The sequence below is a fragment of the Mus caroli genome, chromosome 8, assembly GCF_900094665.2.
Source record: "Mus caroli chromosome 8, CAROLI_EIJ_v1.1, whole genome shotgun sequence".
NCBI classification, from domain to species: Eukaryota; Metazoa; Chordata; class Mammalia; order Rodentia; family Muridae; genus Mus; species Mus caroli.
In genome coordinates, this window is record NC_034577.1 from 53,646,562 (window position 1) to 53,664,214 (window position 17,653).

The following is a 17,653-nucleotide window of genomic DNA, read 5'->3' on the forward strand; positions in this document are numbered from 1 at the left end:
TCAGCAACACGGGCTTCCACTCACCAAGGCTGACCTGGCTACAGCTGCTGCTGATTGCCAGATCTGCCAACAGCAGAAACCATCACATAAGACAACCCTCTACGTTTTTTGTTCTTTTCTTTCTGGCTTCTTTGACTTATCATAATCCTTTGTGAAAGGCATCTGTGTTATGATTTTTAATAATTTACTTCTTTTAAAGAATTCTTTGTTGGTATAATCATTTTCACATTCTGTTGCTCAGTGTTCTGTTAGGTTACTATATCTGTCCCTCTCCTCTGCTCAATCTATTTAGGCATTTATATTGGATGTGGGTTTGCCTTTTTTAATCCACTCAGAACACCTAATTAGTATTTTTATACTATTTACAATCTGTACAATTTAAATATACCACCTTGCTTTATTTTCTCTGATCACCCATCTGTTTTTTTCTTCTATTTCCTCTTGCTTTCTTAGCTACACTTCATTAGTCTGCTAGCTCAGAATGATTTAGAGTTAATAGTATATATTTTCATGGAATGTTTTTTCAAACAATTTCAGTGCTTAGCCTATAGTGGATCATAACAATCTTGTACTGACTCTTTTCCTGCCTTTGTGCTGTTATTGTTATGGGTGAGGCGATTACTTTGCTTGTTCTTATGCTATGAAGTTCATGATCTATTCTAGCCATTAGTTCTTTAGGGAGACTTAAGCAGTAAGTGACAGGGGCCTATGTTTCTACTTTGTATTTGCCATTTCCAGTGCTCTTCATCTTTGGTGAAGAGGAGCTAAGAGTTGCAGTGCTGTAATCTCACTAATTTAGTTCTTTCAATTTGTATACGTCTGTAAATGTTTACCATGCCTGCCTTTAGCAAATGTTTGTTCATGAACTATGGGATTCTAGCCTAATGGGTTTTTTTTTTTCTTTCCTATTCTGAAGACACTGTTCCACTATTTAGTTTATCTTGGGAAGCCATCGATAACTGTCAGTTTTAACCATCCTCTGTGTGCAGTGTATGGCTGTCCTTGCTCCTCTGTGTGCAGTGTCTGGCTAACCTCTTGCTACTTCTCATTCTCCTAAAGGCCTAGTGCCAGGGAGTTTGGTGGTGATACCTTGGTATCAAATCCATCCTATCAGTTGGCTTGTGTTTCTTGGGTTTGTGAGTCATAGCTGTTACCATTTTAGGAAAACTCTTGGATGTCACTTTCCCAGTTTTTTTGTTTGTTTGTTTGTTTGAGGTATTTTTGTTTTGTTTTGTTGGTTTTGGTCTTCCCTCCTGTAAGTCTAATAACATTTCTCCTTCCTTCCTTTTCTTCTTTCAGTAATGGGGTCAATCCCAGGGCCTCTGCATGCTATGCAAGTACTCTACAGTTGAACTATGTACCAGGCCAACTTTCCTTCCTTGTCACTCCCATGGCCAGTATTCTTTAGTTTGTTGAACCAATAGAATTCAGCTGTGATAATCACTATAGATGTCCTTCTCCTGTAAGTAGTGTCATCATTTCTGTCATTTGGACATTGGTTTTCATTGGTTGATCATACTATTCTTGATTATTTTGGTTAGGAGCAAAACACTAAAATTTGTTATGGCATTTATATATTTTTTATATTTGTCATTGTTCTTGACCTTTGTACTGGAATAGAGTTAAGTTAGTTATGAACATTGATCCTTGTAGGTCTTCCTAAGCTCTGTTAAGTGGGATCAGGCAGTGTTTAGTCTATGGCTAATCTTTCCCGTCTACTGAGTCAACAACCTTTCTAAACAATCTGCCTAATGGCTCGGCTCGTTGGTGAATTGTAAGTCTTGCTGTTCTCACTGATGGATAGGATGTATTCCTGGCTCTTCATAAACTCCAAGCCTTACTCCTCCCATCCCTTTGGGTGGGCTTCCCTGAAGACAACAGTGATTCCCTTGTACCTGATGCCTAAGTCAATGTTCAGCTAATGGCATGCATCAGCTTTGTGAAATCTGTTTTCTCTGGCGGGCACTAGCCTCTTTATCTTCCTTAGACTTCATGGTCTGTCCTTTCAATGCAGACTGACCACCAACCCTACCTGCTTTCTCCTCCCCTTGCTTTAAAGAGACTGATTTGTTTTTTAAAAATGGATATTCAGTTTTTCCAGTTTCATTTGTTCCAGAAATTTTCTTTTCTATTGGCATTACTTGGCACTCTTCATCACATATCAAATAACTCAGTTTTTAGTTTTATTCCTATGTTTCATCCAGTTTTAACCACTTAAAATTAAAAATTTATTATAGGCCAGGCAGTGGTGGCACACGCCTTTAATCCCAGCACTTGGGAGGCAGAGGCAGGCGGATTTCTGAGTTCGACGCCAGCCTGGTCTACAGAGTGAGTTCCAGGACATCCAGAGCTACATAGAGAAACCCTGTCCCGAAAAAAAAAAAATTATTATAAAGAACTTGTGAATAAAAAAATCATATATCAGGATTAGCCAGACCCAAAGTCTTTTATACATCTCAGCAAACTTTTATGCTGTAAGAATAGCCATTCTAATGCTGTGACTGACGCTTCATATTGGCTTTTACACTTCAGTTATGTTTGTATATACTTGTACACACACACACACACAGTTCAAACTAGAAAAACAATTCGGTTTGTATCTTCTTTTGTGATTCATGTGTCTTTTACCTTAACTATACTTTTGAAAATTAGGTCCCTCATGTTAGTCATGCCAGAAGTACGAATCAATAATTTCTTGCTGATTTGCATTTCTCATTATATCTTGGAGTCTGTTTGCTGTTCTTCTTTATGCTACATACTAAATCCTAATAAAGTACCTTTCAGATGGTATCTTAGTCAAGGTACAGTAGAGGACCATAACCTATAGAGTGAATCTATATTACAAGATTGGCTTACACTACACAGTTTGGGTCTTCCAAAAATGTCCGTCTCACACCTGAAAGGCTAAGAATCCAGTAGCTGCTCACTCTGTGAGGTTGATGCTTCATCATTCCTAGTCTGGGACTAAAGGCCTGAGGGATTACGGAGCACACTGGTCCAAAGAAGCTAGGTTCTGTAATCAGGGAAGGAATAAAGCAAAGATAGAAGCAGCAGCAACAGAATAGATGAGCTTGCCAGTGAGAGTGAAGGCAAGCAGGCAAATGCGAAGCTTCAGAGACTTGGTCTGCCACCAGAAGGTGCTGTCCACAATGAGGATATATCTTCCCACTTGAAATAACCTGATCAAGGAAATCTCTTACAGGTGCTCCCCGTGATCTGCCCTTTGGCTGATTCTAGGTCCAGTTTTGTTGACAACCAAAATCAATCATAAATAGCCTTTAAAAAATCTCTCCTTGTGTGAGCTATAATTATAAATGTATACCCTGTAATATAATATATATTACTCTTTAAGTATATATATTTGGGTTTTAAATTTTTATTTTATTTATTTTTTGCTTTGCTAAATTTTATTTAAATTAATCATCCAGAATTATTATTATTATTGTAAAAAGGAAATGTTAGTTATCTGCTTATGATATATAACCTAAAGTAAGGTAGATTTTCTTAGACTATTTTCTCCCTTTTAGCCCATATGTATATTTACCTTATAATTTATTTTTATATTAGCTTTTAGCCTGAAGCACTTGGCTGGATAATAGGAGTTAAATTACTAAACAATGAATTACTCTATTTTTGAGGATTATTTTTCTTATATTTCTTTTCTCATAGAACATACTGTGGGAGAGGTTATTAAATTAGATTCTAATGGCTCTCCAAGAAAAGTCTGGGGGAAAAACCCTACAGATTCTGTGCTGAAGATACTTGGAGAAGCTGAATTACAGCTACAGACAGAACTACTAGAAAGCACATCTTTTAACAGTGGTAAGCTTAAGAACCAATATTATTAAAAATTAATGTGTTAAGATGTCTTCATTTTATTGTGTGGAATTATTTTCCATTCTGGGTGGTGGTTGTTATAAAGGAATCTTGAGTTATGACTTAGACCTGAGTGAAATCTAAATGAGGAAACTAAATGAAGGAAACCTGGACGAAGGAGCTGGAAAAATGCATGCATGTTTTCCAGGAGGGAAAACGATGGAATAATTTAAGATTCCTGGTGTATCTTTAAAAGAGACTCAGGAATTAAATTGAGTAGAAGAAATGTGTGGTAAGTTTGTGTATCATTATTCTTGGACTGGGAGGAATAGCTGTCATGAGACAAAAGGAGGACATTCTGGACCCATGAATTTTAGGTGTTTGAGTGTCACAGCAGCACTTAAGGAAGAGCAGCTGTGTGCGGATGCTTGTTCACAGGTAGGGAATGAATGGAACTGAATCTAGATATGGACAGGGTCTGGACATGTGTATTTCCTTTTGCATTCTCTTTCCTCTGTTGTTCCTTGAGGTTTAGGACAAAACTCGTATCTAAAGCATGTGAAAATTTGACTTAGGACATGGGGATATTGACATGTTCTGTAGTGGTCAGCCAGATTCTGAGAAGTAGACTGAAAAGAGCCTGCCGCATATGTTACAAAAGGGCAAAAGACGGTTGTTCATTCTTGCCAAAGGTGAATATCGTAGCCATAAGAAACAGCCCTGAAGGTTAGAAATGGGGATTCTGAAAGTTGGGACTTTGGAGAGGCCATAATTTATAAGGTCTCTAAAGCAAAGCCTAAGACTAAGACGGTGAGGTTGAGAACTGAGAGGCCTGCACATTGGCAGGATTACTTATTGTGTATATAAAATCATCTACCTATGACAGAATTGCTTTTAGGGAGTTGGTACAGCGGCTACTAAAATGTTCAGCAGTCACACAGGAATGCTGAGAGCAGATAGCTGCAGGCAGCTGTTGTACAATAAACCAGTTCTCTCTGGAAACAGCCAAGTGTCCAGAATTGATAACAAATTAGAAGTATTAGTTGCTATTATGAAAAAAGAAAACAGGTGGTTAATACTTTTTAAAATTTGATTCTAATACAGGTATTTTACCCAAAAAGAAAAAGAAAATGGAAATTGTGTTAACCACCGTAGAGGTCGTTATGGAATCAAATTTGGCTATACATTATCTTAACTTGTTTCTAGTTACTAGTGTACAAGAGAGCTTTACTAGTAACTACTTGTTGCAACAATCAGAGTTGAGGTGTTTGTATGTTTGTTTGTGTGTTGCTCTAAATGTCATTGCAAGTAAACTCAAGACCTTTTGAGAGCAGTAGACTTTTCATTCTTTTGCTTCTGCAGAGGTTTATGCTGAAGAGGAGAGCTACAAACCCTTACTTACTGGAGAAGAGAATCTGCAGTGCATTTCAAAAGAAATAAACCTATCAGCTACTGTTGATTCTACTGAAACAAAAAGTCCAAAGTTTACTGAGGTGTCTCCACAAATGTCAGAAGGAAATGTGGAAGGTATATTATAATGATTTTAATTAGCTAAGTTGCATTTGATACTGAAAGTTTTTCTTATCATCAAAATTTGTGTATATGTTCAAGTAATTACCTCGAATTAGGCTCACTATTTTTATACTTTTAGCAACTGTGGCTTTTTTTTCTTCCTGTTTTTGATTTTTTTTAATTTATTTTTTTAATTAGGTATCTTCTTCATTTACATTTCAAATGCTATCCCAAAAGTCCTCCAGACCCTCCCCTGCCACTCCCCTACCCACCCACTCCCACTTCTTGGCCCTGGCGTTCCCCCGTACCAGGCATATAAAATTTGCAAGACCAAGGATCCAGCCTCTCTTCCCAGTGATGGCCGACTAGGCCATCTTCATATGCAGCTACAGACACGAGCTCTGGGGGTAATGGTTAGTTCATATTGTTGTTCCACCTATAGGGTTGCAGACCCCTTTAGCTCCTTGGGTACTTTCTCTAGCTCCTCCATTTGGGGCCCTGTGTTCCATCCAATAGCTGACTGTGAGCATCCACTTCTGTGTTTGCCAGGTACTGGCATAGCCTCACAAGAGACGGCTATATCAGGGTCCTTTCAGCAAAATCTTGCTGGTGTATGCAATGGTGTCAGCGTTTGGAGGCTGATTATGGGATGGATCCCCCGGTATAGCAGTCTCTAGATGGTCCATCCTTTCATCTCAGCTCCAAACTTTGTCTCTTTAACTCCTTCCATGGGTGTTTTGTTCCCAGTTCTAAGAAGGGGCAAAGTGTCCACACTTTGGTCTTCCTTCTTCTTGAGTTTCATGTGTTTTGCAAATTAAATCTTGTATCTTGGGTATTAGCCCAAAAACTTAGAATACCCAAGATACAAGATACAATTTGCAAAACACTGTTTTTGATTTTAAGACCAAGAATATGGGCCAGGCTGGTCTCCCAGAATGCAGAGTCCTGCTGTCACTGCTGTTGTTCTAGAATTCAGGCATGTGTGGCCTTACACACTAAGAACAGGCCCTCTTATTGCAGTATTTTATGAATAAGGGACTGAGTCAAGTCTTGACTTATGAGTTTTCTAATACACTGTGTCTTTGCCTAAGAGATCAGTAAGACTGCCTGATGGCTTCTCTGCCATCTTGGAAGGTACACCTCAGAGGCTTAGTAACGTAGGTCTCTCTCCCTCCTGCTTTGAGAGCCATGTGGATGCTAGGAATTAAACCTCGGTCCTCTAGAAAACAACCAGTGCTCTTAATTGCTGAGCATTTCTTTAGCCCCTGTTTTTCCCATCTTCTGTGCTTCCCTTTGTGATGACTTTAGTGCATCTTTTGAGTCTGAGGTGGGGGAATCAGAAGTCCCCTCCAAAAAAGAAAAGTTCTAATGAATCTACAGCCATCTTGGATGCTACAGTAAAATCCACTTATGTTTCTGTTTGTTTGTTTGCTGTTTATTTCTTTAAAGCTAACAAGGGAATTAGCATTTCTGTTGGTCATAGTTGTCACAAACCCACAAAGTCAACCCACTGTAGGAAGCCAGGCCTGCCCTTCAAAGGGAAGAGTGCTAAAGAATCTGCAGCCATTTTTAACCATTTCTGCCCAGTAACTAAAAATTACTACATTCCTTCTACATACAAATTGATCGTTTAGTCTCAGAAAATTGCCATGGGTTCTTCTAAGCTAGATGAACTTCTCTTCTGTTGCCCCTGACCTCCAGATACCAATCAGAAGCTGCCAGTTTTCTTAACCATCCAGTCATGAATTGGAGTAGCATCACCTCCATTGTGTTTCACTTGTGAAGGTGAAACAGTACCTTCTGCAAAACAAGACTGTCAGAGACTGTTTCATGCAGCCATCTATAGTTCATCACAGTATAAGAGCTAGAAGCATGGTAGTAGTGGATGCTCCAGAATAATGTCTGTGCTCCTCAAAAGATGTATATGTTGAAATCTAAATCCCTGTGTATTTGGAGGTAATTAAGTTTTGAATTACAATGGAGGCTCATGAATGGCATTAATATCCTTCTAACAAGAGGCCAGAGAGCCAGCCTTTATGTCATGCTAGAAATACAGGAAGAAAAAGGCTGTCAGTATACCTAGAAGAAAGCATCTTTCTCCAGAACTTACTGCGCTGATATCCTGATACTAGATTCTCTGACCTGTGGAGCTAAGTGAAATTAATTTCTATTTAAGCCACCCATTCTGATATTTTATTATAGTAGCTTAAACAAGACAGCATATTGCGTCCTTCTTAAACATTAAGAATAAAACTTTTAAGAAATGAAATCAACTAACAGGATAAGTATGCAGTAATGAAGGCTGTATAGCCTAGATTGGGGCTGGCAAGCTTAACATTCCCTGCAAAGAGCTGTAGAGTACATATTTTACACTGTGTGAAAAGTATAGTCACAAGTTAAGTTTACAGAATAAAGTAAGTTGGTTTTAATATGGCTAAAGATTAGTAGGGGGTATTGGATTGTGGACCTGCCCCTTTAGGAAGCTGATCACTCCACAGCCTGAAGAGATCAGGCTTTGCTCCCTGCAGTTTTATTGTCTGGGAGCCATCTGTGCTATGGTTTTACCACCCCTAATTGATAGAGCTACACTAAGTGTGGTTCCTCAGTGCTGTCAGGGGGCTACGTTGAACTAAGTCATGTGATGTAGAGTGTCATGTCAGCCTCTGGAAGGATATAGAAGTCAGATCCTTCCCTTTGTTCAGGGGACTTCTCTAGAGTTGCCCCCATCTGTCATCCTGTCTATGGCAGCTGTCTGTCTCTTACTTTAAGCTGTACCTCTTAATAAAACTGCTTTCTAGTTTCTACCGGGAAAGCTGTCCTCCATAAGACCTTCTTCTTCACATGTCTAGTAGAAGGTGCTATCCTTCTTAATGCTTTCCTGTGTCAAAGTTTCATCATATCTCCCATTATCTTGAGGCCTTTTCTCTTAATAAATTTCATCCCTGAAGGAAAACTTGTGTCAGCTCCTTTCGAGGAACAACCAAACCATTTGCCACTACCTCTTTTTCTCTATTTGACAAGAACAGAATTACATACTAAAACACGAAATAGGTTCTTTTCCCTCAGTGCTTACTGTGTATGAATGACCAAAAACTTTCATGTGAGCCACAGATAAAAATTATTAGAATTTGTATTGTCTCTTGTCTTTCACAATGGGTCAAGAAAAGTCATTAGAAATTTAAATGTAAGCAATAAAAGCATGTCTCAATTCTAGAAAAGTAAGCATGGTATTGAATGAAGTAACATAGTATAAGATCTCATACAGGAAAAACAGAAGTATCATGGGGCTGGACAAAGGCTTAGCGGGTAAGCACTAATCATGAGGGCCAGAATTTGGATCCCTGCACAGCTGGCATCCTGCAAACCCCAATAACGTCAGCTCTGAGGGATCTAGCTCTCTTCTAGCCTCTGTTCGTATTCACACATCCTTGTACATATGCATACACCCATTAGACATATACATACACATATGTGTACATATGTGCATACATACATATGTGGAATACTTTTTAAAGACTGCCAGAAAAACAGGGATAGTTCCCTAGCTATTAATTATTTGAGGATATAAATGAAAATAGATTTTCCATATTCCACTTTTTTTCTAGGCCATTGTAAAAGTCCAGGTAATCATTGGGTGTGTGTGTGTGTGTGTGTGTGTGTGTATTTGTTGGAAAATAGATTTTAAAGATTACAATTTCCTTCCTAATCATTAATATCACAGTCTATTCTCCAAACTGTAACAACAGGTATCTTTACTCTTTAGTTTTGATGCCTTTAAGCTTATTTATATATTACTATAATTTTAGTAAGGCATACTTTTTATATAATAATGAGTATTGTACACAGTAATGAAGTATTTGTGTTATACCAAAAAGATGAAAGGACTAGTCTTTTCATTTCAGAAGTGACTACTCTACAGGACTAACACAGAAATCTTAAAACTGGTCTGTATATAATTAGCATTAGTTAAGCAAATTATAGTGATAACTTAAATAAAATTTATTCAGTCCATTTCGAACAAACTTTCCTCTGACATCTGATTTTGCTTTGAAGAACCTGATGATTTGGAAACAGAAGTTCTACAAGAGCCAAGTAGCACACACACAGATGGGAGTTTGCCACCTGTTCTTAATGATGTGTGGACTAGAGAGAAGGAAGCAGCTAAGGAAACTGAGTAAGTTGTCTTTCTCTATACTTTTCAAAGCTCAGTCCCTTTAGAAAGCTCTTCAATAAGTCCTGCATGAACTAATATTCTAGTTTAATAACTTCATATTGTAACACCATATAATCTGATTTCATAATAGTTATTCACATGGGTCAGAAATCACAAAGTACATGACAATAAACAGCAAATGTCTTACCAGCCTGCATTTCCTTTCATCTAAATTCTGATATTTCTCTGCAGATAATTTTTAGTATGTATAAACAAACTAAGGTCTTTAGCCCATTCCAAATATAGTTGCTAGTATAATAATAGTCAATGCTTTCCACCTTTTCAGCTTTTAAAAGTTCTATTTGTGTGTCTGTGCAAGTGTGTGCTCACATGTTTGTGCACAGGTACTATGGAGTCAAGGAGGCACATTAGATCCCTTAGAGCTGAAGCTTATGTGTTCATGAGTTTTCCCATAAGTATGCTAGGATCCAAACCCTAGTCCTCATGAAGGAGTAGCAAGTTCTCTTAACTACTGAACCATCTCTCCATCCTCACCTTGCTTGTTTTTTTAAAAAGTCAGTAGTCTGGGGACCAGGGGAGATAGGCTAAGAGGGCTTGCAGCTTTTGCAGAAGACCTGGGTTTGGTTCCCAGCACATACATGGCAGTTCATAGGCTCCTGGAACTCTAGTTTTAGCATAACTGATGCCCTCTTCTATCCTTTGAGAACTCTTCTGCACTCATGATGCACACACATACACTCATGTATGTACACAAACACATACATGCATACACACATAAATATACATGCATATAAAATAAATATTTTCTTAAAGTTCATAGTCTCATTAATATAGAGAGAAAATATAGAGATATTTGGATGTATATGGATTCTACTATATGGATGTAAGGATGACTCAATAAGTCTACTACTTCATCACTACTTACTGATGCTATATATTGTGATGCTTCAACAAGTAATAATTTACATAAAGTGTTTTTGCAAAAGTAGGTGTGTTTGGCTTTGAAACATAGAGGTATAATTTTAAGTGAATTGCACTTGTAGTTTAGTCATTCCTCAAATGAAGATTCTACTGCTATTGACATTCAAAATGAAGAATGATTGGTGACTAGTGATTAGTAATTGGTGAGTTTCATTTTGCTCAAAGTAGAAAATATATTGTGCTTACAAGAGAAAGTATTATATAAAAATGAGAAAATACTTGGACAAGGAAGCAGGGGATACTAGTAGATGTGGGTTTCATTTTCTTTATATGAGGGAGTTTTATTTCTAATAAACTGTGGTATTTTTTTTTATTTTGTTTGGTTTACCTGTCTATGGAAGGTTGGAAGATAAGGTTGCTGTGCAGCAGAACGAAGTTTGTGAAGATAGAATTCCAGGGAACATGGACCAATCCTATAAGAATCAAAGAGGTAAATTCATCATAGTTTTCTTTTAAACGAAAATAGCCTAGAGAAGAAGAATCTGCAGTAGGCAGCCCAGGGCTGTACGTTAAGCTGGTAACTTTCTGGTAAGTTATATTGCTCAAAATGAAAAGAATTCCTGCTGAAATAAAACTAATATACTAAGGGCAGTGAATAAATTGGTTTCTTTTTAAAATACTATTGGTTAAAATATAAGACAATATAAATAATTTTCCACTCTGCATAAAGAAAATAAACTGAAAAATGATTGTCTAAACTGAATTTTTAATATTTCTTTGAATTTCTATATTTTAAAACTTCCAACATAATGAAAGCATCTATTAAATCCTGAAATTAAAATACTATATTTCCTTAGAGATTATTTATATGGTAGTATTCAGTATACTTCCATGTATACTTTGATTCCGTTTTCTTTATATACACAATTGTGTATTGCACATGTAGTCTTGCTACCCATGAAGACCAGAAGAGCATGTCAGATCTCATTGAGCTCAAATAAAGATGTTTTTGTGCTTGTAACCACTAAGCCATCTCTCTCTCCAGCCCCTTGGATAGAGTTCATGTTAAATAATATATAAAACTTGTTGATATTTAGAATGTAAGTGCTCTTTTGTAGACTTAAGGTATAAACTCTTCTGTTTTCCACAGATCCTGCAGTAGACAATTCTCCGCAGTCTGGGTGTGATGTAGAGAAGTCAGTACAGCCAGAATCGTTTTTCCAGAAAGTGGTTCATTCCAAGGACTTGAACTTAGTTCACTCAGTTCATTGCTCACCAGAAGAACCAATTCCAATTCGATCTCACTCTGATTCTCCACCAAAAACTAAAAGCAAGAATTCCTTACTGATTGGACTTTCAACTGGTCTGTTTGATGCAAACAATCCAAAGGCAAGTGTGGTCTCAGATAGATAATGCTATCTCTCTGCACTGATAGCACTGCTTGATTGCCAGTGTTGGGCTTTAATTGAGCCAAACAAGTTCAAACACACACAAAAAAGCAACAATAATCCCCTTTTTTTTTTTTTGGCTAGGGTTCTTTTTAGTTACTAGCAAATAGCTATGGAGCCATGCTTGCTCTCCCAATGACTATCCTATTTGGGGATATACTCCATATATTGTTTATGTAGCTATTTTTATTGTATATGTTACAGTATTATAATATTGTTCTGATGTGAACAAAAAATAACAGCCATTAAATATCTTCTCATAGTATCTTGAATGACCAAATACTCCATTAAGTTGCTATATCATTTTACTACTTCCTTTATTTTTGAGATTATAATTACATTATTTTTCCCTTCCCCTTCCTCCCTCCAAACCCTCCCATATACCCCTTCTTGCTATCTTTCAAATTCATGGCCTCTTTTTTTATTGATTGTTACATGTATATATGTTTATGAGTATATATTCCTTAATATAATCTGCTTAGTCTGTATGTTAATTGTTTATGTTTTAGGGCTGATCATTTAGTATTGAATCACCAATTGTTGTGCTCTTCCTTACTGAAGATCAGATTACTCTCAGTATTTCTTTATTGCCTGTAGTTCTTTATGTAGGGTTAAGGCCTTGTGGACTCTCCCCATCTACTTTGGCATATCAATTTTTGTTAGCTTTGTTTAGCTCATGTTTAGCTAGTCATGTTGTTAACACTTTATAGTTGCAGCTTCTGACATCATTAGTGGAAGATACTATCTTACAGTAAACTCTCTGATCCTCTAGCTCTTAGACTTTTTCTATTCCCTCTTCCCCAATGTTCTGTGAGCATTATTAGCTATGGGAGTTGTTTTGTATCCATTGGGACATAGCTCCACAACTCTGCATTTTGGTTGGTTGTAGTTTTCTATGTTGATCTCTGTCTGTTGCAGAGAAAAGCTTCCTTGGTGAAAGGTAAGGACTACATTTATACTTTGTGAGTATAAGGACAAATATTTAGAATATAGTTAGGAATTATCCTGGCTTAGTAAAGTGAAGATTATAGGTTCTTTAATGTCCAGCATTCATGACTTCACTAGCCATGGGAAGTTGGATAGTTTTCCATTACCAGTTATGATTTCTTTCTTGTTGAGTAGGTCTTAAATCCAACTAGAAAGCTGTTGGTTACTGCCAGGGTATGTGTGCCACTGCACTCTTAAGGTTATAATGCCTATATATTGGTCAGTGCAGTTCATAGACATCACAGCTGGGTATCACTGTTAGATTTCGTTTGTTTGTTTTAACTTGGGAAGTTTGCAGGGTACCTTCTAGTACCATGAAAGCTACTCATCAGAGAATAGGCCTTCAGGTCACTTCCAGATCAGGGGCCTCTGGGAACTGTATCTGAAGTGCATAGGTTCTTTAGCAATAGGGCTTTCCACCTCAGGGACAACCAAGGACTGTAAGTCTGTAGTATTTGGGGAGTCAGTCTATGGGAGAACTCTGCATGATGTTGGGATTTTTGTTAAACTATCTTTGTATCACATTTTAACAATACATTTCTACCATTGAACCTCTGTCTTTGTTTATTCTATAATTATTTCTATAAAATAAATTTCTGTAAGTGATACTTAAAATTCATAATTCATTTTATTTTTCTTTAATAGTTTTGGGTCTATGGTAATTGTTCACTTAATGAAGTGCTTCATGTGTAAGCTTAAACCTGGGCTTGAACCCCCAGCACCCATGTAAACCCAGGCAGGGCAGTACCCACCTGAAATCCCAGTGCTGCAAAGGCAGAGCAGGAAGGTCCCTGGGGCTTGCTGTCCAGCCAGTCTATCAAATTGGTGAGTTCCAGGTCAGTGAGAGACCACATCTCACAAAATGAAGTAGAGAGAAGCTGAGAAAGAAAGCTAATGTAGACCTCTGGTCTACACACTCATGTCCACATGAATTAAATTTGAAAAACAAAATGATGTAGTTTGAAACACACCTAAAAATTAAAGCATTCTGGCAGTTCAATTATATATAGGAGGAAATTGATAAAAATATTCAATCTCACAGATATAAACATATAAAAATATGAAAATAGTCTTTGTGCTGTCGGTGCCTCAATGAAGAATGAAAAATATTGATTCCTTTGTATGCTACATAGCATTGCTATCATAATTTACTTAAAATTAACTCTTCAATGAGAAATAATAGTATTAGTTTTTTAAATTTGTATTTATATCTGTGAGATTCAATATTTTTATCTATTTGCTCCCATATGTAATTGAATTGCCAGAATTCTTTAGTGTTTAACTATATTTCAAAATACATCATTTGAGGTATTTAGTTATATGCGTCTTCAACTTAGAAATGTTAAATTTTATTGTTTACTTTAAATAGCAGACATTAGAAGATGTAAATTACCAAAACAGATTTACAGTCTTCAGCATTAAATACAAAGGCAAACAAGCATTATCAGATAATTTATGTACTTTCTTTGTATGTGTATGTGTGTATGTAAAGGCCAGTGGTCAAACTCTGGCATTGCTCTTTAAGCAACAAGTAAGCTAGGCTGGCAAACAAAGGCCAGGAATCCTGTCTCTGCCTCCCCAGCACTGGGGTTACAAGTACCCATCACTGTCCCAAGGTTTTTACATGAGTGCTGGGGATGAAACTCCGGACCAGCTGAACCATCTCCCTAGCTCCCCATGTGTTTCCTATAGGCCCGTCCTTAGCCCAGGATTCTGAATGTATTCCTGTCTAGTAGGTTAAAATTCAAATTGTGTAATGCTTTTGAGTATTGATTTCCTCTTAAAACCTTAGTTGAGCTATAAGACTCCTATTGAAATACTCACTCTGGAAGTATATACAGAAGGTTTTACCCGAACTATAGACCTCAGGTAGATTTTGGTGCAAAGAGGCAAGAGGAAAAACAAAACAGCATAGTAATCCATGGCCATCTGAGACAAGAATGAAAGTTGTCTTGCCTATTCTGAGATCAGGACGCCATTACTGGGCCTGTGTAGTAAACAGGCAGATTTGTAGTGGTAGTCAAAACTTCATAACTGAGATAAATTTATATGTAGCCCATTGAACTAAAATGGAGTAATTTAACTTCTTACAAAGGTTTTTGCTGCTATATCAGGCTTGTTTTTTTGTTTTTTGATTTTTGTGTTGTTGTTGAAGTAACTTCCTTGTGTCTGTTTTCAAACAGTTTTCTTGAGAGCTCAGACTCTCTCCCCATTCCCTTCCAAGGGCTCTGCCCCATTGCTTTTGTGTTCCAGTTTAAGTCATCTTCCTCTATGGCGGCTCATTTCTATCATGTTGTAAGAAATGTCATGGAAAGAAGCAAGCCTGGGTTGACCACGCATCCCTGTTTACTCACTGCCTTTGTCTGCTTATTCTCATGTCTAAACGGCTTACGGAGGCTGCAGTCTACACATGCACCCACTTCCTGGGACATTCTGTGTAGATTTTTGGCCATCCTTCTCTAACACTGCTCATGTCAAGGTCAGCAGTTGGTAGGACAGTGCCACCCCGAACCCTTTTCTCTCCTCCTTCACACTGATTCTCTCAGCAGTTACGTCTACACTTTACTTACATCATGCTTTCCAAGTTTATCTCTGAACTGACTAATGACTCTGCAGCAGCTCCTGTGCTACACATCTCCCCCCACCCTCAAGTGTATTCATAAGCTTTCACGTGAAGTGCCCTCTAAATGTCAGTTCAATCACGTAAGTTGATACTTGTGTTCAGACTCCTGTATCTTTCCTGACTCTTTTTTTGTATACTTGAGCTGTCAATTGCTGAGGGAAGGTTGACGTTTTTATCTCTACTTGTACTATTTCTTCTCTCAATTGTATCAGTTTTTATCCTCGGCATTGTAGAGTTCTTCTATTGAGTGAATAAACATATAGTACTATTTTGTCTTCTGGATGAACTGATATGGCACTGTTATGACATGTTCTTTGATAGTGTTATGTAAGACTTCAAAGCTTTGCCACTTTTCTTTGTACTTGTTTATGAAGTACTGAGAAAGAAAGGTGAAAATGTCATTCAGTTGCATTTAAATTAAGAGTTCTTATGGCTTCTTGAACCCACTCCTTTATCAGTATGAAGTGAATCTTGTGATCTGTAGACATCATCTGTTCTGAAGTGTACATTGTCTGCTTCTGATAGTCATCCCAACTTACTTATGTTTAACCTCTATATTGTGTATAAATGTTTACATCCTTGACTACTTTCATTTTATATTTAAAGTAGATTTCTCATGATTAGCAAGAGTCCAGTTTTGCTTTTGTAAAAAAATCTTTGTGCATATTTGCGTGTGTGCATTCAGGCTTGTGTATGTGAATACACAAGTGGAGGCCAAAAGATACCTACAGGTATTGGTTGTCATCTTCCACCTTGAGACAAGGTGTCTTCTTGTTGGCCACTGTAGTATGCCAGGCGGGATGGCTGGCCTGAAGGCTTCCAGGAAGCCTTCTATCCCATCCCACAGGGAGCTGCAGATGTGAACGGCCATATTGGCTTAACATGAGTTCTGGAAACACAAACTCAAGATTCTTCCCATTTGAACAGCAAGCACTTAACCAATTTGACCAAGAGGAGCCATCTCCCCTGCTAGGTCTTACATTGTTTCTGACATGTCTCACTGTCATGAAAAGCATTTTATTAATAAAACATCTTTAAATGCCATATGCTGTAGATATCTGAAGTTTTCAAAAACCATCTATCTATGTATAGTATATATCTAAATTGTTTGTTTCTAACTATTTACTACCATTTAACTTAGGAAACAGTTTTCTGTAATTAAACTAGTATCTAACATCTAACATGACTGTAAATTTGATTGACTATTAAATTGCATTTTTGGGGGCCGGGCTTGGCTCTGCTTTATTGACCTTGGAGCACCCTTTGGATACAGTTTTTAAAAATAAACTATATACACAGTGAGAACTGGGTCCAGGCTGGTGCCCTGTATCTCCAGAAGAGTCCCAACCAAAGAATATTTAAACAAAATGTCAGAAGGGAAATCATGAGGCAGCATGGTGCTGAGCTGAGGTGTGGCCAGTTGGCAGGGGTAGCCAGCAGTCAGTGACAGAGCAGCCAGGCTACGCCTCCTTCTCATAAGTCCCAGCACATTGCCTTGGGTGAGTCAGACTGAGTTTCCTATCACTTAGCTCCCTTGTAAGCATACTCTCCTGCCTGTTGTACTTCTGCACATGGACAACTTTGCCTCTGCCCAGTGTTACGACTGACTTAACCTTCCTGTCATCTGCCGTTACCTCTTCGAAATCTACTCCCAGATGAAACTGATCTCTGTGTTCTTGACAGTACTATGTATCTTTATAGTGATAGTATCCCCACTCAATGATTGTGGTAGGCTTGGTCATGCTTGCCACCTGCCTGGTGGCAAAGCCCACATCAAGTGACTTCATGTAGTCATCAAAATTCTTGCTATCCACTAGCTTCCAGTGCTGACAAAGATGTCCACCATGGTGAGATGAGAGAGGAGTATGCAGGCACTGAGAACTAAATTGCACTTCTTTTTATTTTATTTTTTTTCTTTTTGTTTTTGTTTTTGTTTTTGGAGACAGGGTTTCTCCGTGTAGCCCTGGCTGTCCTGGAACTCACTCTGTAGACCAGGCTGGCCTCGAACTCAGAAATTCAGTTGCTTCTGCCTCCCAAGTGCTGGGATTAAAAGTGTGCGCCACCACTGCCCAGCTAAATTGCATTTCTTTTTTCTTTTTTTTTAATTTTTAATATTTTTATTACATTTTTCCTCAGTTACATTTCCAATGCTATCCCAAAAGTCCCCCATAG

The 17,653-nt window shown here is 37.8% G+C and overlaps 1 protein-coding gene across 10 annotated transcripts in view; it reads left to right on the forward strand.

Annotated features, from left to right (window-relative positions):
- Nek1 (NIMA related kinase 1) overlaps positions 1 to 17,653 on the forward strand; it is a 134,614-nt gene that overhangs the window by 98,329 nt on the left and 18,632 nt on the right. For all 10 annotated transcript variants that reach the window (XM_029480465.1, XM_021169624.2, XM_029480470.1 and 7 more), the window contains 5 exons: positions 3,670 to 3,822; positions 5,179 to 5,343; positions 9,382 to 9,502; positions 10,825 to 10,913; positions 11,574 to 11,812. In XM_029480465.1, coding sequence (XP_029336325.1) covers positions 3,670 to 3,822; positions 5,179 to 5,343; positions 9,382 to 9,502; positions 10,825 to 10,913; positions 11,574 to 11,812 — 767 coding nt within the window. The remainder of the gene's footprint in view (positions 1 to 3,669; positions 3,823 to 5,178; positions 5,344 to 9,381; positions 9,503 to 10,824; positions 10,914 to 11,573; positions 11,813 to 17,653) is intronic.